This window comes from Metarhizium acridum (genome assembly GCF_019434415.1).
Source record: "Metarhizium acridum strain ARSEF 324 chromosome Unknown scaffold_421, whole genome shotgun sequence".
NCBI lineage: Eukaryota > Fungi > Ascomycota > Sordariomycetes > Hypocreales > Clavicipitaceae > Metarhizium > Metarhizium acridum.
Window position 1 is genome coordinate 259,200 of NW_027094035.1, and position 15,186 is coordinate 274,385.

The 15,186-nt window shown below is 52.7% G+C and overlaps 5 protein-coding genes across 7 annotated transcripts; 1 reads left to right on the forward strand and 4 right to left on the reverse strand.

Annotated features, from left to right (window-relative positions):
• Positions 1–473: 473 nt before the first annotated feature.
• Positions 474–1,872, reverse strand: J3458_017275 (uncharacterized protein; the record flags this gene model as incomplete). The annotated part of the gene is made up of 2 exons (XM_007815281.2): positions 474–960; positions 1,109–1,872. The coding sequence occupies 2 exons, from the start codon at positions 1,870–1,872 to the stop codon at positions 474–476; spliced, it is 1,251 nt and encodes a 416-aa protein (XP_007813472.2).
• Positions 1,873–2,418: 546 nt separating this feature from the next.
• J3458_017276 (uncharacterized protein) lies at positions 2,419–3,882 on the reverse strand (the record flags this gene model as incomplete). Its single annotated transcript, XM_066121085.1, has 4 exons — positions 2,419–2,618; positions 2,690–3,352; positions 3,469–3,593; positions 3,665–3,882. 4 exons carry the CDS (start codon positions 3,880–3,882, stop codon positions 2,419–2,421), a joined length of 1,206 nt encoding a protein of 401 aa, XP_065973910.1.
• Positions 3,883–5,741: 1,859 nt separating this feature from the next.
• Positions 5,742–9,297, forward strand: J3458_017277 (uncharacterized protein). Its single transcript, XM_007815279.2, has 5 exons — positions 5,742–6,318; positions 6,391–6,479; positions 6,565–6,854; positions 6,928–7,935; positions 8,005–9,297. The coding sequence occupies exons 1-5, from the start codon at positions 6,232–6,234 to the stop codon at positions 8,415–8,417; spliced, it is 1,887 nt and encodes a 628-aa protein (XP_007813470.2). The 5' UTR covers positions 5,742–6,231; the 3' UTR covers positions 8,418–9,297.
• On the reverse strand, positions 8,481–10,809 carry J3458_017278 (uncharacterized protein). Of its 2 annotated transcripts, XM_066121087.1 has the most exons (6): positions 10,314–10,809; positions 9,698–10,154; positions 9,533–9,627; positions 9,324–9,475; positions 9,130–9,210; positions 8,481–9,075 (listed from the first exon to the last, which is right to left on the reverse strand). In XM_066121087.1, exons 1-5 carry the CDS (start codon positions 10,745–10,747, stop codon positions 9,206–9,208), a joined length of 1,143 nt encoding a protein of 380 aa, XP_065973912.1. In that variant the 5' UTR covers positions 10,748–10,809; the 3' UTR covers positions 8,481–9,075; positions 9,130–9,205. The 2 variants fall into 2 exon arrangements, with proteins under 2 accessions (XP_065973912.1, XP_065973911.1); XM_066121086.1 differs by lacking the exons at positions 8,481–9,075; positions 9,130–9,210 and having other exon boundaries at positions 9,290–9,475; positions 9,533–10,154.
• A 317-nt stretch (positions 10,810–11,126) lies between these two features.
• On the reverse strand, positions 11,127–14,994 carry J3458_017279 (uncharacterized protein). 2 transcript variants are annotated; one of them, XM_066121088.1, is made up of 6 exons: positions 14,225–14,994; positions 13,690–14,116; positions 13,351–13,620; positions 12,630–13,293; positions 12,328–12,567; positions 11,127–12,255 (listed from the first exon to the last, which is right to left on the reverse strand). In XM_066121088.1, the coding sequence occupies exons 1-6, from the start codon at positions 14,520–14,522 to the stop codon at positions 11,488–11,490; spliced, it is 2,667 nt and encodes an 888-aa protein (XP_065973913.1). In that variant the 5' UTR covers positions 14,523–14,994; the 3' UTR covers positions 11,127–11,487. The 2 variants fall into 2 exon arrangements, with proteins under 2 accessions (XP_065973913.1, XP_065973914.1); XM_066121089.1 differs by having other exon boundaries at positions 11,128–12,255; positions 13,690–14,994.
• Between the last annotated feature and the right edge of the window lie 192 nt (positions 14,995–15,186).

Genomic DNA, 15,186 nt, shown 5'->3' on the forward strand with positions numbered 1-15,186 from the left:
CGTCCTGTGCAGCAGCAACTTGATGACACCCCTGGCGACAGACCCAAAAGAGAGGCACGTCTGCTTGACCGGTCGTGCGCCGATTCTGTAGGGTAGTGGTTGGTTGGTTGGTGCTCGCGCAAAATCCGTCTTGGAGCCGTCGTCAGCCGTCAGCCTTGCTTTGATGATGCATTTAGAGATTGAATTACCAATTGGCAAAAGGCAGTTTTTCATGCAGCAAGGACAATAATTGACATTCAAAACGCCTCTCATGCAGTCGACACTCCAGCGTGACGCGGCTCGCGGACCAGAACATGCCCAAATCCTTCAGCTGAACCCTGTTTGTATATTCAATATGAATGGCACTGGCAAATTTCCCGAGGTGAATTAAACTACTTTCTGTGGTAATGTGTGGGACATTCTGTTGTCCAAAGAGCTCACACCATAGTCCGTACTGCCTCTAATATGGGCGCCCTTCATCACTCGTGTAATTCTCATGCATCCCACAACTCCTTCTTCTCGGTGGCAGCTCTGGCCATTTCCCACTGCTCATCCGTCTGGCAAACCAACACTCGGTGCCGTGCCTGATCCGAGCTCACTTCCTCCACCACCTCTGTGGGATTCCTCGAGTTGCGGGCTTGATCAATGGCAAACCCGAGACAGCTCGTACGGCGCACTACCTCGTCACGTAGACGGGCACTCTTTTCTCCAATTCCACCTGCAAATACCAGTGCGTCGACCTGGCCCTCGAGCGACACGTAGTAGCTGCCAATGAATCCGCAAATCCGATCGACGAAAATGTCAAAAGCCAGCTTGTACTTGGGCTCGTCAGAGCCAGCAATGATGCTGAAATCCGTTGTGCCGGTCAGGGACTTCCACCCGCTTTGTTTATTGAGAATCTCTTCTGCTCTGGAAATGTGAAGGCGCTCGGTAGAAGCTGGCGAGAGTTTGCCGACATCACTAGCGTAGTGGAAGACAAGACTGCGCACCATCATTGTTAGTTACAATCCTACACTGCGTCTCGAATTACCTCTAGTCTCTCCCTCTCTCCCTCCCCCTCCTCCCCATCTTCTCCTTCTTCTTTCTTCTTCTTTTTCTTTTTTTGTGGAAAAAACTCAAGTCAACGTACCTGGGATCAACGCTACCACTTCGAGTTGCCCCTGGAAGGCCGGCCAAAGGTGTCAATCCCATGCTTGTGTCCCAGCTCTTACCAGCTTTGATTGCGCAGGCGCTGGCGCCACTCCCCAAATGAAGCGCAATCATGTTAACTTTACTGGCGTCTTTTTGAAGAAACTCGGCGACCGACCGGGTGATGAATGCGTAGCTCAGGCCGTGAAAGCCGTACTTGCGAAGTCGGTTTTTCTCCGCAATATCTGGGTTGATAGGGTACGTGGAAATATGTGATGGAATGGTTGCGTGAAACTGAGAGTCGAAGCAAGCAACATTGATAGCCCCCGGAAGCTGCTTTATGCATGACTCTACAATGCCGAGAGCCGCCCCATTGTGTAGCGGTGCCAGATCGCTCAGCCTTTCTAGATGGTGATAGGTATCTCGAGTAATGGTCCGTGACTCGGTGTAGTCACCGCCATGAACAATTCGGTGGCATGCGATTGCCAAGTCATTCTTGGACGTAATTTCTCCCAGCTCGCCGTCGTTGATGAGCGTATCTAGGAGAACCGAGAAAGCATCATCCTGCCCTTGAATCTTTTGGCCAGGTTCTTGGTCTTTGGCAATTGTCTTCCCATATCTCGAGTATTTGAGTTTTGCCGGTGGTGCTGTTAATCCACTGACTTGGGCCTCGGCAATCTGCCGCAGATGCCCATTTCTCTCCGCCGAGTAAGCAGATATCTTGACCGAGCTGGAGCCGGCGTTGATGGAAAGAATAATTTTCATAGTGAGTCGTTTGTTTGGCGCACAGCGGTGCAGCAATTGTAGCGCAGGCTTGAGATGTCGCTACGAGTGTCCCGTTTCATCTGGGGGTGTACTTCAACTTGGTGAGATGACTGAAAAAGGACGTCATGTCATGATGGGTGGCCAGGTTATGATGTGATGTGCACGCGTTTCGGTGGGGGCCCAATGGGCACTCGACTTATCGGCACGCCACGCAGCCATGACCTCGGGGAGCTCGAGAGAATTGAGGCGTCTTTTTGAGGCTACCCTTGACCCCACGTGCCTTGGCCTCATAACTACCAGGGCACATGGCTCCATGGTGATTCCTGACCACCTCGCAAGTGGGCATTCCCCGTGGGCTTCAGCGCGTGCTCCAAGATTGTCGTTGTATGGAGACTAATGGCAAAACGGCTGCCCCAGGACAGTTCCCAGCACGCCGTACTTTTGCATGTGCTTGTTCCTGCTTTCTGTCGTCATAGTTTTGCGTATGCTTTGTTATGCTGGCGCTGATATATCATAGTCGTAAAGCCTTGCTCATACTGGCCTCCCTCATCCCCTCTCGTCTGATTCTTCTGGCTCAGCAACAGGTTCGAGTGTGCGAGTCCAATCGGGGGACTCGAGCTCAACTGGCTGGCCTGGCAGCATTTGTGGTGAAGGTAGTTCAAAATGGTTCGGAGGAAAGGGAATCCCTTGAAAGTCTCCATCAGTACTGTGAGCATACAGCCACATTTCGAGAAATCGTCGGTAATCTGTGGCTGCAGTTAGACCCCCAATATCTCAGGCCCTTCAGCGCATGAATATGCGGCAGACCAAGACTTACCTTGCCGGCTGCTAAACTGGATGGATAAATAGCGAATGTCGACAGGTTGTTGGGACGCTGGGTTCGATTCTGAGCTACTCTGGCCAACATTACCCCCTGATGATCGCACTCTCGGCCGTACCCCCCGAGCAAACGAGAATCGGCGTTGAGGGGCCTCGTCAGGTGCGCTTCCTCGCCGACCTCGAACATTAAGCTTCAATTGTTTCGCTCGATCATCACGACTTCGCAGTTCTCCATCAAAGATGTGGACATCATACTCGCGGTACTGACCGTCCGTCTTGTTTGCAAGTACGCTCAGGGAATGGAACGTGGTATATCGGTCGCGCCACATCTTGAGACGCTGAATTGCCCCGATTCCCCTGACCTTGCCAAAACCATCTGTTCGGCCATGGACATTAGTCCACACTACATCCACATCATAAAACCCGACCATGTCCTTTCTTCGTAAATCGCCTTGAAATCGAATAGATGCATCCACAGTCGTGAATTCGTATCTGACTTGAATGTACTGGTCATGAATACAAACACCTTCGTCGGAGAAGTACCGGATCCGATGAGGTTCAGGGAACGTTAGATATCGTTCCATGTCCGAAGGATCATGATACTGTCGATGTCGAGAATGAAGTGTATGTGGATGGATCTCTGACGGGATATCAGATGGTACTGTTCACACACGTTAGCGGCATGGAGGACTCGCGACATGTACACCGCAGAGGCGCAAGGCCAATAAATTGACTGCTAATGGCATCAACGACGAAAAAGAAAAAAAAAAGACATACAGTAATGTTCAAGCAGCTCGTTTTGGTAGCTGCATTGCCACAAGACTCGTCTTTGTTCTGAACCAACCACTTCCCATGGCCCTAGATACACTGTGCGCTCGTCTGGGGTGTCTTGGAACAGAATTCTGGAAAGGCAGTTAGTTTTTCAAGACGTATACGATCCACGTTGTGCTTGTGCTTGGTCTAGGGTTCTCACATTGTTGCTTGATATCCTGGCGGCCCCAGATCCAGCGGACGAAGGGACGTCTGGAGCGCGCCTGACCCCCCCGTGGACGGCGCCGACAGCGTCGATACTCCCGAGGTCGGGGTCCAAGTCGAATCTACTGGGCTGACATGGGAACGGCTATAGGTAGGAGGTCGCCCGAGAGACGATGAGGTGAAGGACGAGCCGGAGGACGAAGAGGCAGCGGCCATGCCTACGACGACCCGGGTGCTAAGAAGCGTGCTGTAAGACCGTACAGCAAATGACGATCCAAGCTCGGGCGCGGCCGCGGGTGATAAAATAGGTCATGACCGAGTCACAACGAGGGACGATGTGATGGCGGGGAAGGAATAAGCGCAACGAGCAACGGTCAAGGAATTATTATGGTAATAACAAGCCAGGGTATTACGGAGGACACTCGGAAACGTGCGGACCGTCCCTGTCACGAGCCACGGACTAACGGGGCACGGAAATAAATGAAAGATGACGACCGGCTGGATACCCTTTTGTCTTCTGTCTTTCTTTTTTTTTTTTCCTTGGGTTCACTTTGCCCTTTGCTGCCCCCCGGTTGGAGCCAGTAGTTGGGCGGGTAAAATGGGGAAGGGGAGCAATTGGGGAACTGGGCGTTGCGGCGAAAATGTAAAACGCCTACGTAGGCGCGCACACACACATGCATGTGTAGCAAACAGCGACAATCGGAGCAGCTCCAGCGTGGCCACCTAATATTGCACCGGACGTCAGGCAACACTTTGTGTCGAGACGAGACTGGTTGGCTACCAGCAAAGTCTGGTTTGTTCTGGCACCAACAGACCGTTGGAGCTCCATGTTTGGCGCTTGTCGAGATGATAGTTACTGGGGCAGGATCCACACAAGCATCAAGACAGGATGTCGACCCATCTGGCCACGGGTCTTGGGAGGCTGTTGGCAAGCGAATCGGAGTGCATGTTCATTCAAGGCTAAACATTAAACATTGGGTGTCTCGGATGCTCGACACCAGTCGGAGAAAGAGTAAGAACACGGAGCACGGAAGAATACCAAGGACATGAAAGTTGCCAGCATGGAGCACTCAGCTAACAGAGTGACACATGTACCTGTCAGCCAGTCGGAGTATGTAGACATGGACTATGCATATGGGGTTTTCGGACCAAGCATTGATACTGCATACTATTTAGTACATACTATGTACAGACAGCAATGGCTAGACTTGGTCCTTGGTCACCCACACAAGTTGGAGCATTGCACAACATTCAAAAGTCCGGAGTATGGAATACCGCCGCCCAATCACACACCGTCCCACATCGCACAACGCGGGCCGGGGGATGGACCAACCTTCAGGCTTACCAGCAGCCATGGCGTTTGGATTTGTTCAATCTGGCTCCCAGTGGTCGTTGCCAAGCGGGCCCACTGCCTGATCTGTACCACTAAACGCGGGAGAGCCGCCCACGAGGTCCAAAGCAACATCGTGACGGGTTGGCAGGTAGGTACCCACCACTATTTCCACGGGCGACCGACCTGGTCCAACTCGACAACAGCTCTGACGCACTGGGCCAGACCGCCGTGCTCGGCACTCAGCATTGCACTTGGAGAGGGACATCACACGCGACTGCCAGGGTTTCAGTCGCTCGTCATGTTGAGCAACATGCATATATATATATATATCGTCTTGCATCATGGAAGCAGACCAGACGATAGCGTCCAGTGACGCACACTCTTTACCTGGGGACCATCAAGTCCAAGAGAACAAGGTATCCGCGCAATACGGCCTGACCCCTCGAAGCTCCATCTGTCTCATACAATCCAGGCCCTGGAGTGCACGCCAGTGCCGCCATTCTGTCATGACGACTTTGAATCATACATTGTACGTGCAATACTCGACGACATCTGCAGACACAAGATGAAGAAGTAAGCCACAACTACCATCTCAATGCTAGTACTTGGAAACGAGGCTTGCAGGTTCGAGCCTAGCCGACGCCTTGGAGACATTAGCTCCCAACTCGATCCCCCGCCAGCCAAGGGTCCATGACTCCACGTGCCCGCAGACAGCTTCATTCTTGTGTTACATGCCGCCTCGAATGGATCACTGCCTGGACGAGACCCGCGTGGGCGGGCAATTAATGCTGCTAGAGGTCGTCTTTTCTCAGCCGCTGCACGCCAAGTAGGTCCCGGTAGCTTGGCACACAGGATGGTAGTGTGTGCATTGGACCGAGTGTTGAAGAGCTCAAGTAAACGTCAACTGTTCGTCTCTGTCATCCCCGCCCCCAAGCGCCCCAGCCAGCCGCTCTGTCACCCGTCTGACTTCCGTCGCACACCAATTTCTTGACCCTTTCACTTTAGATATGCTAGCAACAAGGAACGGGCCTCCCCGAGTTGTGTCGTGAGGCCTTTCTCGGCGACACTTTTGGCCAAGACGATACATGCTGCGGAATAAAAAACGAAGCCGACGACGTGGAGGAAGCGAGTCCGAATGTCCTCTCCTGGCCCCGAGCGCTACCTCTTGCGCCCCTACACAACCCTAGCTTCGTCGTACTATCTAGGGAGCTTCGAGGCTGCACAAACACGATATGCCGACAGACTTGACGCCGTCTCGGCGCAAAAATCGAGGTTTCCTGGGGTCCGACAGCTGTGCACTATCCGCACAGGATTCGCAGGTGCGAACAATTGCATTCCCTTTTCCAAAGTCACAAGCAATAGCGGGGTTGCTAATGCCATTCCATCTCTAGGACCGCCATCAACTTCGATATGAGCTGGACCTCAACGCATGGAACCTACGCATTTGGGGTGTTGCGGCTTCTGGCTTCCTTACCGACTCGTACGTATATTTTTAGCATCTGAGACACTTGTTCTGCCACCTGCTTCCACGTGATAGCGACGACTCACACGACTTACATTGACAGATACAACTTATTTTCCACCAACGTTATCCTTGCCTCGGTTGCTTTCGTATATTATCCAGATGGAGGACAGTGGCCCAGTCTTCTCATCAATCTCTTCACCTTGCTGGGCTCAGTCATTGGACAGCTTCTTTTCGGATTCCTCGCTGATTTCTTTGGTCGTACTCGCCTATACGGGATCGAACTGGTTTTGGTCATTGTGTCAACCATTGGAGTTGCCACAAGCAGTCGCGGGGTTGGCGACTTGTCATTTTTGGGCCTCTTTATCTGGTGGCGATTTGTGATGGGAATTGGTACGTCGGGAAACTTGACCTACCCCATCACCGATGACGGCCGACCGTCCTCTGACAGTCCTTTGCGAATTAGGAATCGGCGCCGAGTACCCATTGAGTGCTGTGATTACATCCGAGTGGTCAAGTACGCAATCCAGAGCTACTATGCTCTCCAGTGTATTCCTCATGCAACCTGTTGGACAGGCATTAGCTCAACTAGTAGGACTCTGGGTGTTGCTTGGTTATAATAGCTCCAACAACCTTCAGGCTTTACAGTGTGGTCTTAACACGGCGAATGCAGAAGAGTGCCGGAAGGCTGTCGACGGCATTTGGCGCATTGTCATCGGCTCGGGGGCTATTCCCGCCCTTCTTGCCATCATCTTCCGGTTTTTCCTCTTTGACTGTGGCCTATACAGTCTCGAGGTCCGCAACAAACCCGCCGTAGCTATTATGAACACTCAGAGAGTATATGGCGCGCCTGCGGGCAGCGCTCTCGGAAACTCCTTTCAGATGCACAATCAAAATGGCATACAACCTGAACTATCCCCTAGACCAATGCCGATTGAATTCTCCAAGGAAGATCTGTACAACTACTTCATCAGGGATAAAAACTGGTACTATTTGCTGGGAACATCTATGACATGGTTTGTTCTTGATGTCAGTTTCTACGGCCTATCTCTGGACAATAGGAGAACCCTGTCAGATATGTGGGCAACCAGAGCCCCTATGCCCATTGACGAGAATCTGGAGTGCTGGAATTCGTCGATCACCGGGGGCAATTCAACTGTTCCGCGGTGGAAGAAGACAGGAATTCCTGTATGGCAAACTGACGTCCTGCACCCTTGTGCTACGATTTATGACGTTCTTATTGAGCAGACAGCGCAATATCTGCTGACGGTCTCTATTGCTTCCATCGCCGGAAGCGCTTGTTTCATTTGCTTTGCAAACCGACTGCCTCGCCGACACTGGCTCACTGCCTCTTTTCTTATACTGGCGATATCCCTGATGATTACTGGTGGCGTGTACTATGGCGTCCACCGCTCAGCGGCTGCACCTGCTACAGTTGTTTTTGTCGCCATTAACCATTTCATATTCAATTTTGGTATGTGGTCAACTCACTCGGATTGAGGTTCCGTTCGCTTTGGCCAGGACTGACATTTCTCTCCATCAGGCGCAAACACATTGACCTTTATTATTCCGGCTGAAATCTTTCCAACGTGTTACCGTTGCACATGCCATGGTATCTCCGCGGCTTCTGGCAAGCTTGGCAGCATCGTAGCTGTCCTCGTAGTGTACGGCATCAACTCTACCTACAAGAGCGAAACAAGACAAGGCCTCATCTTCCTCCTCTTCGGCTCAGTAGCAGCCATTGGCGCCGTATTCTCGTGGCTATATCTCCCTGACCCGCAGCGCGTGATAGAGGACGAAGGGAAAAGGTTCTTGGTGACCAAGGACCTGGAAGAATTGGGAGAAGGGCGTGAGAGGGCACGGCAGAATGGCGAGTCGGTTGCGATTCGGGAAAAGTGGGACAATTTGAAACGAAGACGGCCGTTACATCCACGCAATGAGTCACCAGCATCATGAAGTTTAAACTACCAATTTGTTTGTGGGCGGTTTGTGGATTTTGTACATGTGTGTTGTTGTACAACCCGTAATATTAGTGATTGTTTGGATCAGATACCCAATTGCGTATATATCATCATCGACAGACCATAATAAGCTCCAGAACTCCTAACCCTGATCTAGCATAATGATCCTGGGCTGATCGCTAAATGCACTACCACCTTCCCCCCGCCTCAACATTAACAGCCATGATCAAGCAAAAGAAATCAAAACGTATTTTGGTAGAAGTATCAACATAGAATCATTCCACGTAACAAGCTTATTGACCCCTCCGGGCAAGGAGCTCCACCGTATCGACATATAAATCATCCGAGCTGGTCGTTGCCTTGACGTGCATGTTTCTTTCCAACGAATGCAACCATCTATTCCACCTCGTTCCCGGCATGGGATCCGTCCAACCCTTCAGCGGCCTCAATATCCTGGACAGACGTATAGCAAATGGCGCAAAGTGAATATCCACAAGGCTCAGTGTCGACCCTGTAAAGAAGGGGCCTTGTTCGTCAGCAGCGAGAACCAGATTTGTAATATGTTTTTGGAGACGGCTGGTGGATTCGCTCTGGGACTGTGGTTCCCGGGCGAACAGTAGGTCGTAGAAAGACGGCACGATGCGAGCGTTGATCTAGGTCTTCTTAGTGGTAAAAACACGCCAAGGGTCCAGAGGTGGCGGACATACATGGTCTATCCAGAGGCGACATCTGGCTTTAAGTTTTGGATCCGAGGGGAGCAGAGGCGTGCTCGTGTCCACATCTTCAAGCTATTCGTAGGATTTTTGCCGTCAGCAGTGTGAAGGAGGAGGCGTTGGGGCTGGCAGAGGTCAAAGACGTACATATTCGAGGATGACCGCGCTCTCGGAACAAGACCAGTTACCTTGGCGTATGGCCGGCACCGTCTCACTAGGACCGGCTTGCGTAGTAGATGAGGCGGGAGTGGCGGGAGGGCCCTTGGATGAGTCGGTTTCGCAATATTGATAGGGTAGACCTTTGGCCTCGAGGGCTATCCACACCCTTTGGGAGAACGGGCTGCGCCAACTTAGGGGATTTGTCATGACACAACTTGCACAAAAGGATGGAACGTACCAGAAACAGGAGGAATAGAGCTTCAAGTCGTGCTCTTTTGAACGCTTCTTCACAAGCGTCGCCGCCGCACCGGTTGCTTTTCTCGGCGGCGCCTTCTGCAAAACCCGCAAGATTAGATTCGACACTCGCGCGCAACATAATCAGCGAGGAAAAGAGGAGGCATACCTGCATCTTCCTCGCCTGTTTCTCCTGCTGCGCCACATAACGCTGCACGCTATTCTTCTTGATCTCGTCACTCCTCTCCAGCGTGTGCCGGTGCGGACCGGCCACCCCGTCGCCCTTGCCATTCCCGCCGTTGCCGTTGACGCGCTGAATCGTCCAGAACCTCTGCCCGGCAGGCAACGTGGCGCCAGCCGCGGCGGCAGCTTCGGCCGCCTCGCGGTCGACATAGGCGCTGGCGTTTGGGAAGTACTCGGTGATGCGGATCTTGACATCGCACAGGTCCCGCTCGCGCGCGCTCCTCTTGCGCTTCTTCTTGGAAGGGTCGTCGGACTTTGGGGTCCCCGGCGGACGGCCCTTCATCCGGCAGTCCCAGTAGTGCGAGACAAACGGCTTGCGCTTGTAGCGCTGGGTCGAGCGGTGCGAGTAGACGTTGTCCACGTGGGGGAAGTATGTTTCGAATCTGGGCGGCGTGTTTGTTAGCTACGAATTCGGTCCTTTCGAGAAATTGCAAGACGGAAAAAACACTCTTTGCAAAAGAAAAAAAAAAAAAAAAACCACGATGCTGGATGGGGGATGCTAATAAACAAGCAAAAAGAGCAGGAAATTAAAATATACATACTGCTCGTCCGTCAGGACAATCATGTCATCCACGTTGAAGAGCTTCTCCCTCCAGGCCCGTAAATCCGGCGGATCCACGACAATCTTCCCAGGTCCCTTGCGCCGCGGCTCGTGCGAGTCCACGGCAAACGAGACGTGCCGCGCCCCGTCAATGTGCCCTTCCATGACGCCGCTCAGCATCGTCGTGGGGGCAAGAATGCCAAACTGGCCCCCGGAGGCGGCGGCGGCGGCGGCGCTCTGCTGCGGCGCGGCACTCGGCGCAACGGCGCCATGCTGTCCCTGAGTAGCCACTCGTCTAAGGGAAGCATTGGGCGACGGCCGGTAGGCGTCGTCCAGGTCAGGATAGCCATCTATCCCGACGCCGATATCAAGACGGAATTGCCCCACGCCCGGCAGCCCCGCTCCCGACCCGGCGAAGGAGCCGGGAGCAGCCATGCTAGAATCGAGGGCGCCAGAAGGGGCTTTGCATGTATGTATGGAAGAGAGGACGACGTTTGGTACACACAGGCCAGCGGGGCTTCGTATCTTTGGCCGGTCCGGTGCTGCTTTTACGTCTGGGCAAGGAAGATGTGATGCGGATGAGGCAATAACGCCCTTTTGTGGCCCTCTGGGGAGAAGAGCGGCAATGTACGCACGGACCACCGGATTCTACAAGTGGCATAGGTGGATAATTTTGGATATGCATAAAATAGCCATGCACAAGGCCCGACATAATTACATACCTAACTTGTATGTACGCTTGTGCCACCGCTGCTCAACCACCCTGTAACTTGCAAGTTCTCAGTTGTGTTTGTGACAAACTTATTCTTTGAAAGCCATATTCATTCAATTCGTTCATAAAATCTTTGGTTGAGAGTCCCAGCTAGATGTGCATGAAAATCTCCGCCCATATGATACAGTTGTCATTCCAAGGTGAACACACACACAGAGAGAGAGAGAGAGAGAGAGAGAGGATGGTGAAAGAACAAAATCCGAACGCCGACATCCAAACCAAGAAGGCGCGGGCTTCCCTGCCTGCCCTGGATTTCCCATTACGCCTCGGTTCACCAAATCATCTTGGCAACCTCACTAAAAAAAAAAAAAAAAAAAAAAAAAAAAATCACCACCGAATCCCTTGTCCCGCATTGCTGCCTACTTTTGTTTTCCTGTTCCTTGTCACTCCAAGAGTTTCTACATCAACCTCGCATGGCACTATCCTGCCCCGAGTCCCACGATGACAGGTCCATGGCATCCATTGGTCCCATGTTCATCAGTGCCCGAAGGACTCCCTCGCCAACTGGTGTCATGTTGGGAGGTGGTGCTTGGCCGTTCATCTCGGGTCCCCAGGCTTGCGGTACGGCAAACCCAGCTTGCTGACCAGCCATGTTGTGGTTCATGGCAAACGTAAGCGACTCGCCGAAGAAGCCTTGGTGATTGCCGGCATCCGTTGGAGCGCCCTGGTTCATCAAGTTTGGCTGGGACGCGATGGGACTTGGGTGGAAGCCATTTTCTCGTCCCGAGCCGCCCAGGTTTCCGGGTGCAAGGTGCGACTTTGTGTCTGATGCAGCGCCGGTTGAGTTTGGTGTTGGGCGATTCGACTGTCCGGCTTCAGGCGAGCCTGCTCTATCATGACCATCGCCACTTGCTTCATAGCCGGGAACGTGACCGCTGGCTGAGCCGCTCTTCTCATACATGGTCCCGGAACTCGGCGTCAACACGGGCACCGGCGTTTGGTCTGTCGCGAGCCAGGGCTGTCCACCGCCAAATCCAGCGTTGGCAGCGGAGACATGTCCGGCCGCGTTGTCGCCTTGGCTGTCGACTAGGTCAGGAGCTGTAGCTGGATTCCCATCGTCACCTTGTGTTTTCATAAAATGACACTGTCCTCGGTAAGCCAAGATTCCTTGAACACTCTCAGGATCAGAACAAAGTGGCCCGGCATTCTCGACCTTGCTTCCGAAGTGAGGCTAGTTGGCATTGTTAGCTTCGTTCTGACCAGGCACCAACCAGGGTTCATGATGATAAGGACGAGTACGTACACTGTCTCCGCCGCGGAAGGCGTTTCTCAGTTTCGGAATACGCATAGCGAGCGCTTCAAAGTCTACATCAAGCTGTACCAAGAAAGACTCTGTTAATGGGTTCCGTCGTTTCAGAGCATTCATCGCTGATAGGAGAAATCGCAATGAATCGGCCGTTTGCGCGTCATCTGGGCGACTCTTCAGATACTGAACAAAAACTCGAGCTGCTACATAGAGGCAGAAAGAAATAAACGGATTCATCTGCGACCACATGTTAGACGACCCAGTATTTCATAACGCTCGCTGTTCCCCCGGGCACTTACCGATGACAAGTCCATATGAGAAATCGTCCTCATGATGCTGGCAATTTCGTTTGCAGCCGTAATGCAACGCACTTTACTTTCTGAGCTGACCGAGGCCGCAAGCTTGTTCTTATCAGCTTTGAAGATGGCAGCTTGATGCAGGCAAATGGTTGATGTGTGGATACTCATGTTGGTGAAGATGACATTAGGGTTTGACAGTCCGTTGGGCAGCTTCAGGTGGGCGGGGAGACCTAGCGATGTGTTCAGGAGGATATTGTCCATCTGTCTATGCCGTTTCCAGAAGGGCCCGTTGAGGTCATGGTCAAGATCATCATCGTCAGGTCGATGAAGATGTATCAGATTGCGTCCGAATAGACACGCCATAAGTACAACGCCACCAAACGAAGAGAGTTTACCGACACCGGGCGGGCCAGTGCATTCTTGCAAGGTCAGCGTCTGCTCAGGCCGGCTCATGTCAAAGGCCTCATCAGAAGCTGGCATCTTGGTCATGATATCCTTTTCATCAATCGTCATTGGCCATCCGGTACCAATGCTTGCATACCGGTCTTCGCAGAAAGCCATCCAAAATGTGCGCCGCCGCTCTTCGCGCTCTGTCCAGTCCTTGGGCGGGGGGAGACATTGCTTAACATCCAGCCCAGTACCGTCTAACCGGTGTAGACCAATCCTGAAGAAACGTTAGCCCGATTTCAATCCATGTCACGGAAGAAAGGGGGAGTCTCACATCTGGGCAAGACGGACTGCCGAACCGGTGTTGATCCAAGCACGGGGGAAGTACATCATTTTCATTTCATAAGCGGCCAGTAGGATATGCGTCTGACAATGTGCGACAGAAATCATGTGCTCGCCGTATCCCTTTACATAATCTGCCTCAACATACTTGCGCGCTCTCTGATAAAACAGGTCTTTTAAATCTACATATTTATCAGTGATGGAGCACGCCAAAGTCCACATGGCGTATCTCAAGCACACTGGCGGTCGCTGATTTGGTGCTCTATTTGCAGATGGTTAGTCATATTCAACGCGCGACGCTGATATAACTTGGTTGGCTCATAACACTTACAGATTCATGGCAGCGAGATAACGGTAGCGGTGGATCATGGGCATGGACGGGTGAACCTTCTCGAAGTAAACTTGATGAAGTTCATCAATGGTTTCCTGTGGTGGCAACGGTTCTTCTAGCCCAAGGCCAATCATTTCCCAGGTGAAATTGCCTCCTCCAACGTTATTCATCGGCATGCCCATGTTGGAGTTGAAGTTGAAGTCCTCCATGTTGGCTCCAGCTTGCGGAGACTCGCCACTGAAATGCTGCCATCTATTGTCCATGTCGCGATCACCTCCCATGCCCATGGATGCATTAGCGACGCCAAGATTTGGTGTCGCCGCCTGTGGGTTGTGAGCTCCAGGCATGGACATGTTGATGCCTTTGGTGTTTGGGCTATTGATGGCCGGGACTGGATCTTGGGTCTTTAACAAGGTCTCGACTTGTTCTACGCATAGCAATCACGGTTAGCCTTCTTTTACCCAGTTTCTCTCATATTTGCACAAACGAATTTGGCCAGGCCATAAGCCGCGACGGCTCGGGGAGCTGCACTCACTCAGTCTCTCTTCGAGGGCCTTCACATATCCTCTCTTAGGACCGCTCTTTCGCCGCTGTTCGTCATAGGCGCAAGAGTGACCCAATCGCGAGCATGTGCTACAGCTTGGACGAACTCCATCGCACTTGAGCTTGCGCTTTCGGCAAATCATGCATGCTAGCCGCTTCGGCTTTGGAACACTGGAGTTGTCGGGGATTGGTTCTCGCACATGAACAGTGTTGTCGACGTCGGGACTTTGGCCCTGGTGGCCCCCATTGCCATTGCTGGACGAGCCATTATCGTCTGATGAGCCAGCCATGGTCGTTACCGGCGGCGTGGGAAGATTGGGATATCGCTCGCTCAGGTCGGTCGCGCCGTGGCAGCTGGAGCTGGTTGTCGGGATAGAGTCTGGTGCTGAAGAACGGACGGCCGGACCCTCCCGGACAGTGGGGATAGGGCACAGGCGCAAAAGATGAAGATATATCGGCGAGTTGTCTAGCAGAAGAACGGCCGACAATGATGGGGGCGAAACATGTGCTTCACGACAGTGATGGAAAAAGAGGCAAAGTTGTCAGCCGAACGTTGGGGATCCTTGGCTGGATAACCATGACGCTGACGCCCCAGCCCAGAGCAGTCAAGTCATGAATGAACTGGAGCAAGCAGCAATTGCCCAGCTAAAGCGGAGTCCACATCCAGTCTGGCGCATTTCCACCGCCAGAAGTCATTTGGATGGTTGACTCGGCCCTGGCTGCCTGGCGATGGGCTAAGGGGGGCGCCGTGTTAGACCTTGCTCAGCCGAGCAGTTTGGTTGCAACGCTCCAGTCGGCAGGTTTTGGGGTGCGATGCTCTAGCATGAATGGGCTGAGGCGGCTGGCTTTGGCGCCGTTTTTAGACCCGGCGGTTGAACTGCATCGGTATATGTACGACGGCGTGGCTCACAAACCTCGGCCAGAACACGTGTCGTTTCGTGGCGGCATGTACCA